At 35.0% G+C, this 14412-nt stretch overlaps 2 protein-coding genes across 2 annotated transcripts; both read right to left on the bottom strand.

The window, feature by feature from the left end:
* Positions 1-432: 432 nt before the first annotated feature.
* LOC144551700 (putative casein kinase II subunit beta-4) lies at positions 433-4295 on the bottom strand. The gene is made up of 5 exons (XM_078299773.1): positions 3707-4295; positions 2346-2564; positions 1765-1874; positions 1215-1380; positions 433-846 (listed from the first exon to the last, which is right to left on the bottom strand). Exons 1-5 carry the CDS (start codon positions 3921-3923, stop codon positions 713-715), a joined length of 846 nt encoding a protein of 281 aa, XP_078155899.1. The 5' UTR covers positions 3924-4295; the 3' UTR covers positions 433-712.
* Positions 4296-5547: 1252 nt separating this feature from the next.
* Positions 5548-10255, bottom strand: CBL1 (calcineurin B-like protein 1). Its single transcript, XM_078299751.1, has 8 exons — positions 9883-10255; positions 9345-9427; positions 8943-9002; positions 8589-8697; positions 8380-8432; positions 7255-7335; positions 6573-6685; positions 5548-6110 (listed from the first exon to the last, which is right to left on the bottom strand). Exons 1-8 carry the CDS (start codon positions 9959-9961, stop codon positions 6047-6049), a joined length of 642 nt encoding a protein of 213 aa, XP_078155877.1. The 5' UTR covers positions 9962-10255; the 3' UTR covers positions 5548-6046.
* Between the last annotated feature and the right edge of the window lie 4157 nt (positions 10256-14412).

The raw sequence follows: 14412 nt of genomic DNA, 5'->3' as shown, positions 1-14412 counted from the left end.
ACAATGGTCCAATGTATAAATCGAATGAAATATCAAACAACACTCGAATCATTTAAATTTAAAATTTAATTTTTCAATTAGTCTAGAGGACTAACAAATTGTACGGTTGATTAACCCAATGCATTTATTTTCTATATATAACAATTTGTACGTATGGTTGATTAAAAAAAAATATTATAATATTGTCAAGCCTGTGTATTACACAAGCGCCCCCTCCCATCCCACCCAACACACAACCCCATCCCACCCAACTCTTCACTGTTGAAACTTCAATCATCAGCAGAAGCCACCTAGCTATAGTGAAAACAATGACAAAGCCATTACAATATCAATATCAAGGGCTTCACCAAAAATTTAAGAGACCTGATAGGCAAGTACATGCCACCATAACGAACTGAACAGTGAATTCAAGATAACAGCTATGACGGAACCTTGACATTTCATAAGAAGTGCATAAATAAAAGTTAAAAGAGTTTAAGACAGAACTTAACATGACATGACACATAAAAAAAAAGAATTTTCACACAAGATTCGCATAAGCTACAATTGCAAATCTACTACTAGTAACAACAACAATTATCAGAATAAGTAAAGATTGCCTGGTGTTCACGATCTTAGTAGGGTTTAAATAAACAACAACAGAAAAATGGGTCATCAAACCCGTTATAGAAGATCTTCTGTTTTTGTTTCCTTTGCAGCAGAACAAATGCAATCAAGTCGGTTTGTGAATCTTAAAGCCGAATACTCGTGGGGTGTACCGCTGGGACGGCTTCTGTGGTTTGAGGTGGTTATATGACATCAGGAAGAGATGAGGGAATGTTGTTCCGAAGTATGCTCCATCTATGTCTAATAGATCAGAGTTAAAGAAATATTTTAATGCAGCAATTAAATGTATTTGCCAGGTCTCTCTTTTTCTTCACGTCCAGTGATTTGGAATATGATGGCATGTAAGTCAACTAATACATTACCTACCAGTTATTTACGTACCGGTATGCAGTATCGAAGGCTCGAAGCCAACTAAAACAGTACCGAACCAATTCAGTTCACAGCAGTAAGGAAATATCCAAGCCAACTAATACAGTCAATGCCAGAAAAAAAACACAAGTATGGTAATTCTGGAAAACCAACAAATAAACTGCAAAGCTGAGAGGTAGAACTCCAAAAAAAAAAAAATTGAACTCGGTGCTTGCACATATAGATCATAATAAGGATACTGCCTTGGTACTTGGATCGAGGATAGTAGATATCCTCGCATTTTGGACAATATATCTTGACGGTGCTTGACCGAGGGATGTCAGATTGACCTACAGGGAGGCAAGGCTGGCCGCAACAGTACACTCTTGGGCACCTCCCGAAGTCATAGTTCTTGAACTTCTCGAGCTGCATGAAACAACAAAATAAAAGACACGCACCATGGAGGAATTTCAAGTATTTCATAAATACAAAATTTTAATAAACAAGTTTCGAGCTACCAAAGCTCCTCCGCCAATTGGTTCTGGTACATGATGGAAGTGCCCATTATAAATGACTAGAAAAAACTATTCCCCTGAATTCATGTCAAAAGAAAACTTATTTGCTATTAGCTTTAGCAACATACAGATTATCCAACTTAAGTTCGTCCAAAACTAGAATGCATGTACTTGCGATATTCTAATGCCTTCTCATAGGTGATTTTTTGAAATGAAGAGTACCCTCCCGTAACATCAAAGAAATGAAATGGTATTCTGGTAAAAAATTATTATTAAACAGATTTGAAAAACGAACCATAGCAGTCATGCCCTTGCTAGTAAGGATGTAGCGTACATGAATAAGGCCATAGAGCATCTCTGCAGCTGATTCCACCAGCTCATTTTGTTCCTCCGTGAACATGTCACCTGCAACGTTCTTAAAATCAATCAGTTCACCAGTCACAACTCTTCGTTATAAATTTGACTGCGTTGAACTACACAAATGATCCCAAGTGTCACTTGTTTCCCATTTTTATAGTTGGAGCTTCAGAGCTCCCATTTTGGTTCATAAAAACATCACAAATCAATAGGAATTCTACCCTCCTCCTCATCTTTTGATGAAAAAAATGGAGAGAAGTTAAGTCAGCACTATAATGGAATAAGTGATTTTTTAACTATCAAGATATATGGACCAAAAGACTCACGCTCCTTCCACCAAGATTGTTATTCATTTCATTCAGTCTAAACCTATTAAAATTTGAAATCTCCTGGGCTAGAAAACACAATTTTCTTAACTACAAAAGAACATAGCTACTTTCGAAATAATCTCTCGTTACATTGAAATTAAGTTACTATAATCGCTCATTTAAAACAGCTTATGCCATAAGAAGTAATTACCATGGGAGGACTCAATGTCAAGGATGAGATCAAGGGCATAATCATAGTAGGGGACCTGGTTGCTAAGGCCACAGAGGTTGAAGTCGTCCTGAATGTACTCGTCGTCAACCTCGCAAAAGAATTCGTTACCTCTTAGGTTGCAGAACCATGATATCCATGAAGTGTCCTCCCCATCATACCCGCTCACATCAGATTCCTCACTGTCTGTGTCCGACTCCTCTGCGATATTTACACACTTTTTTTTAAGGTCAATGAGCCAAGTGCAACGTTTACACAGTTAATTACATATTCAATAGCAACTCACGGAATTCTTTTGTCATTTCAATTTCTGCAGATAAATGCTTCAATCCCAACCCCAAAAAAAAGAAGAGAAAAATTCCCAGAAACATCACTATGAATACCTGACCAAACCGGTACCTTGTCCCAACAAAAACTGGAGATTGAAGGATTATTGAGCTGCTAGAGCAGATTTCAATAAACAAATTTGCTCCCATAGCAATGATGCTCTCAATTAAATGACATAATTACAGCAAGGCTTAAGAATAGCATATCGAAAACATACCGTACAAGTTCTGACAAGGTAGTTCCAAGAGATCATACAAGTAACACTTTAATATGATTGAATATTGAGAAAGCTCCAAGATAGATCATACAAAGTATAATGTACTGCAAAAATTAGCATAATAGTATGCTTCACATATTGTACATGAAATAGAAAGACAATCTTCCCAAAAAAAATCACATGATGATCATGAGAGAGAGAGACATAGAATCTACCTAGAGCTATGGGTAGTTTTGTTACACTTAGTCTAAAGGACAAACAAAAATTCTAATACATTTAAACCATATAAAGAGTGAGAGAGAAAGTGAGGAACTTCAGCCGAACTCTACATCAAGTAAAAAACACACCTTTTTTTAAGCCAACAAGAATAAATGTGTTTTGGAAAGTAGAGCACATCTAAAGTTTGTGCTGAAATGACATGTACTGAACTGAGCAATTGACAACAGATGGTTTGATTAAAAGTTCAGTCACAACTTATTCATAGAGGAGTATAATGTGAATTAAAAACTAAAACCCTGTAATTTTAGCAGCAAGAAATATAAAACAGAACTCATTAGAAACTGAATTTTTAAGTGATAGGTTACTAACCCTTCCACAGAGATGTTAAAAGAACGTCACTTTAATTAGAGGGGCATATCATACATAAATAAATCATATTTCCTAAATATGCTTCTTAGCAACAAACATGTCCTGGAAACTAAATCTATTCAAACAATCTATAAAACTCTATATTCCAACAAAAATCATAAAATAAAGAAACATAATAAGCAAAAAGAAATCTGGGTCGAGAAAATCATACCATCTGAAGCCTTGTTCTTCCGGGGGTCCTGAGCTTGCTTCCCTGATGACGTGGAGGGCACGACGAGGCGGTCCTTGTCCTTCCCGTTGAATCCGCGTGACGTGGATGGTGAGGATTTCTCGAGATGCTTGTCAAGCGCCTCGTTTATTCTCTTCCGATCTAAGCTTCCCGCAACCTCCCCTTTCGAAACGACGTATCCTCGATCCTTGTTGTACATCTCTCTCTCTCGCGCGCGCTATCGATCGAGATCTCGACTGGCTCAATCTCAGCTTAATCCAGTATATGCACCATGGAAAGAGAGAGGTGTGGACCGAGAGGAAGACCGAATCTGAGCTTTAGATGAATAAAATGATGGATTGAAGTCTAGGGTTTGTTGAGATAATGGGGAGAGAGGGAGGAGAGGATTTTTTTAGGTGGGATCGAGAAAGAGCACGAGGGGAAGACAGGCGGAGAGAGAGAGAGAGGAAGATTTGGGTTATTTACCAATATACAGAAACATAGGGCTGAAAGTGAAAATTATAGTCCTTGAATCCCTGATTGTTTTTTCTTCGTTACCAATATACAGAAAACATAGGGCTGAAATTGAAAACATTTTGGGCTGCTTGGCTAACAAATTGTAGAATTAAAACTGCCATGTTAAAAGCTTTACCCAAGTTTACTCTCTGCAGAGGCTTGGGAAGTTGGGATGGATTGGAAAGGTCCAATTTTGATTCTGGTACGGCCTATAATAAGATTGTCTGTCTTTTCTTTGCACCTTCGCCCCTTTTTTTGACATTTTGAGATAGGGTACATAAATGGGTCGCACCATATTTAGATAGTCTAATAAGAGCATCTGTACCGAGTAACTCGGATGAGTTTTTAAATAATTGTTAATTATTTTTTGAAAATTAAAGTTTTTAAAATTTCTAACTCTCACATTCTTAGAATTAATATTATAATTTTTATTAAATCACGTCAGTAACAAATTAAAAAAAAAAAAAAACAATTTGAGCTAATTGTATAATCAACATAGAGTTTATAATAAGAAACTTTACCTCATAATTTCTAAATAAAAAATTCTCTCACATCTCTGAAATTGAATTAAAAACTCTAATAATATCCGGGATGTAGATGCTTCTAGTGTTCCAATTTAAGTTAAGTGTACTCTGGTTTTTATTTTAAAAAAGTCTGCAACAATTTTGTCACCCTATTTGTATTAACGCACAACAAGTAGCTTTTTTTTTATTTTATAGAGGTATAATTGTTTAATGTATCCGAACTTGGTGCAAGAAAGTTATTTAATTTGGTTGATATCTTCTGTTATTTTTTTTTTACGCGATTTAGATGAGATGCATCATGCTCATGCATGTACATAACTTGTTTGTTTCAACTTTATTTGAATCAAAAATACAATCCAGAAAATATAAGAGGAAAATAAGCCTCAAAAGGCCGAGCACCAGGAGAGAGAAATTAGACTAATAATTGAGTTCGAAATAATTTTATATAAACAAGATATGTTCTCTCTTCAAAGACTGCGTCCTATATTGTTTTTTTTTTTTTTTTTTTTTCAGATATGAAGAGGTTACAATTTGAATCAATGCCCCATATACCCTGAAAGGTTGAAACCCTTTACAAGACAATCTTCCCTCAATTCTCTCCTGAGTCCTGCTCTTGTGCTGTATAGAAAGTGTTGCGCACAGCGTACAAACAGAGATTTTCAGGGAAGGTTTTTGAAATTTGGTGTTACACGAATTCGAAGCAATCAAACGGTTATATATTTTGCGATCGGATTTACACAGGTTGTACCTGTTTTTCTGATAACAACAAATGACGAAATTACTGGCAATTCATGCACACAAAAATAACAACTACAGAGTATTACAGAACTCAAATAACTCAGTATTCACATTAATTACACATGCAACCAAAATTACGGTTACAAAACAAATTGTTGAGCTGGTTCTTAATTGTGAGAGTTCAGGCATACTGCACGGCCGAAAACAAAAGAAACAAAAATATGAATTACATTGGATAGTCTCCTACAGATACGAGTCATCCATATCAAATCAGATGATCCAAATCGAGTTTAACCCTATCTGTCGAGTTCAACATAATTTTAACGAAATCTCAGTCCCCCCATTAAAAAAATTCTATCTGAAATGGATGGTCGCCTAATCTAACAGGCACTGTCCAATAACCTCCATACTACTACAAAAACAAACGCCAAAAAATCTGAAACTATTCTATTCACATCCAAAAGTTGCTGTAGCTGACTTCCGAAGATACTTCCCAAAAAATAGCAAATATACATCGTGGAAATCTGCCTTGTGTTTCTAGTACTTCAGTTGCAGAATCTTTCTGTTAAGTGGCAATGTCCTCAACCTCTGAGTTAAAAACAAAACTTGGAAATGTTGTTGTTATATCCCTGCACATTAATCGGAAAAAAAAAAAAGGGTTACCTCTTAAGAGTAAAGTTAATTTGAAGGGAGAACAACTTGGGAATAGCCACTCCAAACAGAATGTTCGACTGAGAATATTAATTTGACCAAAATAACATCTAGTTGTAGCATAAAGCAGTAATTGACACTTCCTTCCTTTTCAAATTTGGTAACCTTGACTCTTTTTAATGCAATAATGTAACTGAGAGAGAAAGAGAGAAGAAGCAGCTAAAGCAAAATGGGGAATAAGCACAGATATAATTTGATGACAAATTTAGTATTTCCCTCTCTTTTTTTGGATGGTACTTCCATTCATCGTGTAAAGGAATAGGGAATGAAGATAAGTGTATCTTAATTTCCTCAACATACCACAACCAAGATGCCCAATTAAACCAAATCAGCCCAATATTCTCACCAAATCCTACTAATCTTATTCTTGTGAGACTCACCTGAGATAGGGAAGAGTCATGATTTTCAGCATAGCAGGATTACGAGTCACAAATGTCTTCCACTCTTCCCTGTCTATTTTCCCATCATGATTCGCATCTGCCTCTGAGAATGTCTATTCACCACTACAAAAATCAGTATTTGGGATCCTAGTATTACAGTGAAGGCTTAACACTCCTTGTTCAGGAAAACTGTGCTCAGGTTTGGTTTCAGAATTGGACCTATGTTAATGCTGTGTCTTTTTTTTTTCTCAGTGGGTTCTTAATTGCACAAGGGTAAATTAAATTGGCTTAATTGGGGCAATGAAAGGTGCAACTGCACAACTCAGTATACCTTGATATATTCATTATATTTTGTCTACCAAATTTGCACTTTTGATTGCATGAATGATGGTACACTTGGAACTAATTTTTGGTCAATTTGGTCAATTGCAAGTCCTGGTGCAAAACTTTTTGATTGATACAAGGGTGGTGGAACATATGTAGGATGCAATTGCAAAATTCAGTGTAAAATGATATTAGTTCGGTGGTCGATCAGGGGCAATGGAAGCTTATTAAGTTAGGTTTACCTAATAATTATTGAACAGTTGAAGCCTTACTAAGAAAGTAGGGTGATATTGATGTATGTTGCTCAATTGAAGAACCTGGTGCCGTGGTACAGTTGAAATAAAAAAACAATACAAACCTTATCGATTATTAAATCAACTGTTTCAGTTGCTAAGTGCATGTCAGATTCGTTTAGAAGAACATTCAGCATCTGTTTGACCTGCAACCAAGGACCATTAATGATTCAGCATGTCCCAAAAAAAGTATCAGCACATCTTACTTCCATGCTTTCAAAATCTTTGGGACTTCATTGAAAGCCGTTCTTTCTGGATAGAAAAAGAACTGCTTCAAGACAGTATTTACATTAACTCTAATTTGCAAGATCTATATTTTCTAGGTAAGTATCTTTGGAAGGCACTACCACTTTGGTACATGTTATATGTGGCTGAATTTAGATCTGTTATTTTCATGTACTGTACCTACCATCTGTTCCTATTCTGTCACTATACCCCAGAAAACTACCATAATGCTAACATAGATGCTCATGTGGACCTACCCTTTGTTTTTGAAAAGAAAAACGAGTGACTGATCTTTCCATTGGCTTACAGGAGAGAAACCAAAGAAAAGTGAGCAACTTCTGACAGGAGACAGTTTGGTAAACTCCCAGAAAATTCCCCTAGTTGCTAGAATTTTAGTAAACAAACACCTCCCAGTGAAAAGAAGAACACATTAACATTTCCCAAATAAACTTGATTAATTATTTGATTTGTTAATTTTAAGAGTACAAAAGATTCTATAAATTCAAAACATGCAACTCTAGCTAAGTTCGAAGCTAATAGGGGTAAGATTGTGAGGATACTTCACAGCAGGTGCATGGATCAGTTATCTTCTTCTTCTTCCCCTTTTTTTTATTTTATTTTATTTTATTTAAGTTTAATAGCCAGAGGACAGGTTGTTGACAAGTCCCCATAATAAAGCCAAAGAAATCCTAATTGCTCCTACCCCACTTTTCTAAGATAGCCTCATACCAAAACATGGCCAAACTACATTGTCACATGACAAAGTGAGACCACTAACTAATGATTGCTATCTTGTTCCTACCACAAGAAGTTATATTATTGTGTAACTTAATCTGCAATGATCAGATGCAATTTATAGGATAAAGGAGATCGACGGATACGTGTGAACTCATTCCTTCTAATTTAATATCATATTGGAATGTAGTTCAAGAAAAATGAAATTCAAATCATTAAGTAAAGCTCACCTCATTTCGATCAATGAAGCCATTCCCATCAAGATCATATAGCCTGAATGAAACTGAATAATTGCAAATATTTAGCAAAAGAAAGAAAAAACATGCACAAGTAAGCAAAGAAAATTTTGAACTGAACTTTTCACATGGTACCTAACTACTGATGGCATTTTTTTACCACTAAATAAAGAAACAGACAAATAAACAAAATAAGAACTCACAGTCAATTTTATCATCTTGAGCAGCATTTGGATGGAATACATTTAGGGACCGAACAAAGTCACCAAAATCAATATTGCCCTTTTGCTTCACATCAAATAAGGTGAATACCTGCAGTTATTTTAAAATCAATAGAAAATTTCTGAAGATATTTTATCACTACATTTAAAACAGCTTTCATAAGGAAAAGTATATAAAATGCCTAGAAGAGAATGTTAACGAATGCAGATTTAATAAATGAGGCATGGTGAATTTAATGTTGCCCCCGAAACTAAATAAGATCAAAGCCATGTACTCACAATATGAAATTTTGCAAAAGAAAAAAAAGAGGGTAAAAACAAAATCTCAAAAATTACCCTATTTGCGAAGAGATTATCTTTTTTCTTGTCCTTGAACAGTGCAAGATGAAACTCCTCCTGCAAATAGACATTTGAAAGATATTAAAATAGAGCATCTTTTTCTCTCAGAAAAGAAAAAAAAAATAGAGCTTTTGTATCCTCAAGTAAACAACCCTGTAAAGCCAAACATATACCCCTACAAAGAACAAAATTATATCATTTACTTTTTTTTTTCTTTCACTCTCTGGCAATACAACAACATTTCTCTCTGAAAGGGAATATAGGGGCAATTTTAGGGAAGTTAGAATATCTTCAAATGAGGAAATTTTTCCATAATTGGAAGAAACTCTCAAACTAAAATTATACTAGTAATCACACCATAATAGTAAAATAAATATCCAAGAGAAGCAATATAAGTACCTTGCTTATAAGACCATCGTCTATAATAGAACTGCTAATACTTCTGAACAACTCAAAAAGCGCCTCTACCTCACTTACGCTAACTACAAATTATACAATGAATATCACTTTACAAAAAGTTTTCGCAATTACATTATGGTAATACAAATAGGAAAGAATATTTCTCAAGCAAATAGAACAACCAAACATGCAAAAGGTCAATCTAGTCAGAGCATTTTTTGTATACTATAGAGTATAGACATTCAATTGCCAGAGCTTAGAACATGAATTACTTCAATAAATCAATACCAAAAAAAAAAGGCCATGAAATTGGCCCTCTTTCTTGTATCATTGACCAACTCCAATCCCCTTGACAATTGCATTAAAACAATTCGAACCAATAGATGTAATTGACTTGATTAATATCTGGTAACGATAGACAGTAATTAGGAGACAGAAATTTTCAGAATAAATACAATAATCAAAACAAACGGTCAAAATTCCTTTTTTTTTGGCTTCTAACTTTAAACTAATAACAAAATGAAGTTTGTGAACTTACAAGCAGTCTGAGAGGCGAGCTGGATGGGATCCTCGTAGCCAAGGAATTGCTTTTGATTCTTGGAAGCGAAGCAACCCATGGACCCACTTGAGAGGCTGCACTGGACAATAGATACCTGCTCTTACCGCACAAATCAAATCACTGAATAAATAAATCTAGGATAGATCCCTCTGGGCTCTGGTTGTAGGAAAGACGGACGCTGGAGCTCCGGTCGCTTTTTCTGGCTTCGTTATTTTGGGTTTTGTCGTGTTAATCTTTCACTTTTTAGATAATTTCCATTTTAGAACGCAGGAGATGGTGAAGTACTGAAGTCGGAGGTGCGTCTATTAGTGGTCCAGGAAGAGGAAGAGGAAGAAGAGGGAGTGCGTATCCTCTGAGATATCTCAACTTTTACGTGACCGACGTGTCCGGTGCCTATTCGGGGGTGATGTAGGGGGTCAGCATTATGTGTGCTTCGAGATTCGTGCAGAACGTATTTAAACGGTTGAGATTTTCCATAAAGTCACGCAAAGTTTGAGATATCTGAGAGGATACGAATTCAAGAAGAGGACGGGCCAATGGTTGGGAAAGCGTATCCTCTGCAAACTCAAAAGGGAATCTTTTTATTTAATGAATCTCATCCGTTCGATTTTAATCCGGTCAATAATATAGGAACCTTTACTATTAGTGCTGATCTAAGCACACGAATCTTAAAATAGATCGGATGGTCGATATACATTAACTTAAAAGATTCCCTTTTGAGAAAATGCAGAGGATACGAGATCAAGGATTGGTCGGTTTTGTCAGGAATTAGGCGAGGAATTCGCATCCTCTGAGATATCTCATATTTTGCGTGACTTTTTGGAAAATCTCAACTGTCGCAATACGTTCTGCGCGAATCTCAAAGCTCAAATAATACTGGCCCCCTACGTCAGAGGATACGCACTGCGAGACACTTCAGTGAAATACTGACACGCGTCAGTTTGGAGGCTCTTTACCTTTATTCAGATCCAACTCAAACCCGTCCGATCAGAATCTACATTGTACTAAGATAGGGATCCGTATCCTCCCAGGTACCTGAATCAACAAAATAGAAACGGACGGCCCAGATTTAATATCAGCAGTTAGGAAGAATAATGCACGGTGGTAAACACACGTCAGGTATATATTCACAATTCATGGAGTTTATACTTTATAATAATAATAAATAAATAAAAAATCATTGGAGTTGGGTGCTAGTGTGCTACTACGTACCAAACAAATATTTCTGCCACACATGATTCCATCATGAGCCACTTTAAATATATTTTGGCATTTGCTAAAACAAATAAATTATTTTTTTCTATCTCATGAAAAAAAACTGAATCGTTAATTCGTATAAATTTCGGATATTTATAGAGACCAATTCAATAGTTTAATTCCCATGGTTTTCGTAAATCGTTGGAAACCAGTACACAGAAGATTCAGAATTCAGAAACTATGGGAATCGAATGATTCGATACCTACAGAGAGGTTGTCAAAATCAAATTTTCCTATCCTAACCTAAATTGACATAAAGAAATCGAACATGTAATTTGATTTCTTTCATTTTCCAAACTGTGGGGTCTCATCTGTACAAATTGTGAAAATTAAGAGACCGAACCAAATGATTGAATTATTGGTTGTCCTTCTATGCATAAAAAAAAACTTTGTAATCCATATCTCTACAGATGATTTATTTTAATATTTCTAAAATAAAAAAAATGCACTTATATTGACGGCTTACTACGCTAATTGACAGAAATATATACTTTCTCGAGGCGCCGTGTTCAATCCGTTTCGGATACGTACTTTCGGTTACCAATAAAGGCAATAACACATTCAAATCAGCGGATATAATTTATTATTCCAAAAATAAAATAACATATTTCATTGGAGGTAACAATAAACTTCGGTCGTCGGTCGTATCATGCTTACACCGAATGACCGAACCATGGAGGAATTCACATCCTCTCCAATACCTGATAAGGGAATCTTTTACAATTACTAGATCTGAACCGTTCTTTTTAACTTGGCACGAATCTCAAAGCCAAAAAATACTGCCCCCATTTGCAGCCCGAATACCAAATTGAATCTGAAACCGTAAAGTGAGGGTGATCCTCTGCAATACCTGAGAGGATACGGATTCACTATGGAGTCCACATATCGTCTGCATTAACTCAAAAAAGTATCTTTTGGGTTCATTTAAACGGAGTCTATGTCTATCCCATTTCCACCTATAATATAGAATAGTATTAGTACGGATTTAATTCACACGAATTTTGAAACTTATCAGATGGTCTATATACATTAACTCTAAAAACTTGCTTTTGAGTTAATGCAAATGATACGAATTCCGAACCTTGCATGTTCAACACTACCACCAATGAACATGCTGGTGAAAAACATTTATCAAACACCCTGAAACTTTTATTAATAGCATAACGAAAAAAAAAGTCTCATTTGGGAGAATTTCACGTTTTTTAGGCTAGTAAGTTAATCTGTGGCTCATTTATGGGTAGCCGCAGATTGGCTTAGCCCCCCCTCAAAATCCAAAAAATATACTATAATATTGAATATATTACAGTTTTGAGGGATCTTTAAACCAATCTGAAGCCCTCGTAAATTCTCCCATTTTAGACGTTGTTTGATTTTTTTTTCAAGGGTATAAATAAAAATTTCGGTCAAACACCTATGTATCAATTTCAATTCTAATTTAATATACATTATTTCATTCATAACGTGATACCAAAAAAAGGTCGATATCAAATAAGATTAACCTAAGTTAATTCCCTAACCATACAAATAAAATCTAACTTAATTTCTAAGTTTACAATTCGATTTCGTAATTTTCTATGCTGATAGTGAATTGTCTTTGTCAGATATTTAATTATTTATGCAGTTTTGATAAATGCCTCATACACTTTTACTTTAACTTGTCATCGAATATAGATCAGATAGTGGTCAAACCGTATCTTTATCCGTTATAATCTTTCGGATACGTATCTGGATACGGATACAGATAGTCTCAGATACGGATACGGATCGGATACGGATCGGATATCGGACGGATACATATATTAGATCTTGTATTTTCATAATAAGTTTGTTGATTACTAAATATATATCATATTATCAAAACATGCATTAGTCACTAATTATGTCATAGTATTATATTATTCATCAAAATATATATGTATATGCAGTTTAATAAATCATTAGTATGAATATGTAATTTAATAAATCAATTTAAAAACATATAATACATTTGTCGTAGTTTAGAGATGTAAACGGTTGGATACGGATAGTTAAAAATCTAACCGTATCTTTATCCGTTATAATTTTTCAAATACGGATACGGATATATACGAATTGGATAATTTAAGTAACTTCCTAGATTTGAATTCGAACGAAATCGAATAATATCCGATTTGTTTACACCCCTATAGTAGTTTCTTTTAGCATGTCCTAAAATTATGCTCTTGGAGTGTTGATTAACATAAAAATCAGATATCAACTCAGCACAGTGACATTTTTCTTGATGTCTTCCACAGGTGATTAAAAAAAAAAAATCCAACAACTGTTTTTTAAGGTCCAAATACTGCTTAATTACATTTGTTCATGCTCTCACCAATTGCTTAAATGAATTAATAGATGAGCGTGTGTGCTTTTTCAATAGGCAATGAGGGATGGATGAACTATAGAAGATTTTCTTCATATATATATTTTTATTTTTTTAAGCGATTTAATTTCAATTCACCAATGGAAATAAAAATAGTTTTCTTTCTCGCAACAGAGAGAGAAGAAAAGAGGCTCGTTTTTTTTTTTTTTTTTTTTTAACGGAAGATGCCAATATCTGTTAGCATTAATTTAATTAATTTTGATAAGAACCGCTACAAAGGCTTTTGGTGAGAAGTCATATTCAAAATATCTTCGAACTTTGGTCTGAGTTCAGTCCTACCAACAGGATGACAAGGGAGATTTGGCTATGCACGTTGCTTTGTACCAGTTGGTGGATCTGGAGGCAGAGGAACAACCTCATCTTCAGAGGAGAACTGGTTCCCTCGGAAGTGCTAGGAGATAAAATATGTCAAGAGAGTAGGTTATGGGAAAAGCTGTGCTAAAGTTTGCTGTTTAAATTCGTTTTCTTTAGTAGGATGTAATTCAGTTTGACAGCCACTGTCAACAAATTTCAAAAAAAAAAAAAAAAAAATATTCGAACTAGTTCTCAACTCTAGAAACATGAATTTGTGTTAAATTCGCAGCAGCACAGGTAGCAGAAATAACAGGTTTGTTTTTAATCTGTCTTTACAAAATATACGGACTTTAAATTGGATCTTCCGAAAGAAAATAATTTTAAATCAGAACTGCTCTTTTAACTTGACACGAATCTTAAAACAGACACCCTATAGTTTCTATAGGTACTGAATTGAATTTAATCCAGCTAAAATTAATCTGAACCGTCCATCCATATAGATTGCACCTCAGCCACCTGGCAATAGTGCGTGTGCCAAATTCGGTGAAGCGTGCGTA

Source organism: Carex rostrata, chromosome 3, assembly GCF_964058835.1.
Source record: "Carex rostrata chromosome 3, lpCarRost1.2, whole genome shotgun sequence".
Classification (NCBI taxonomy): Eukaryota; Viridiplantae; Streptophyta; class Magnoliopsida; order Poales; family Cyperaceae; genus Carex; species Carex rostrata.
Note: the sequence above shows the minus strand (reverse complement) of the source record. Positions and strands in the feature narration are given on the sequence as shown.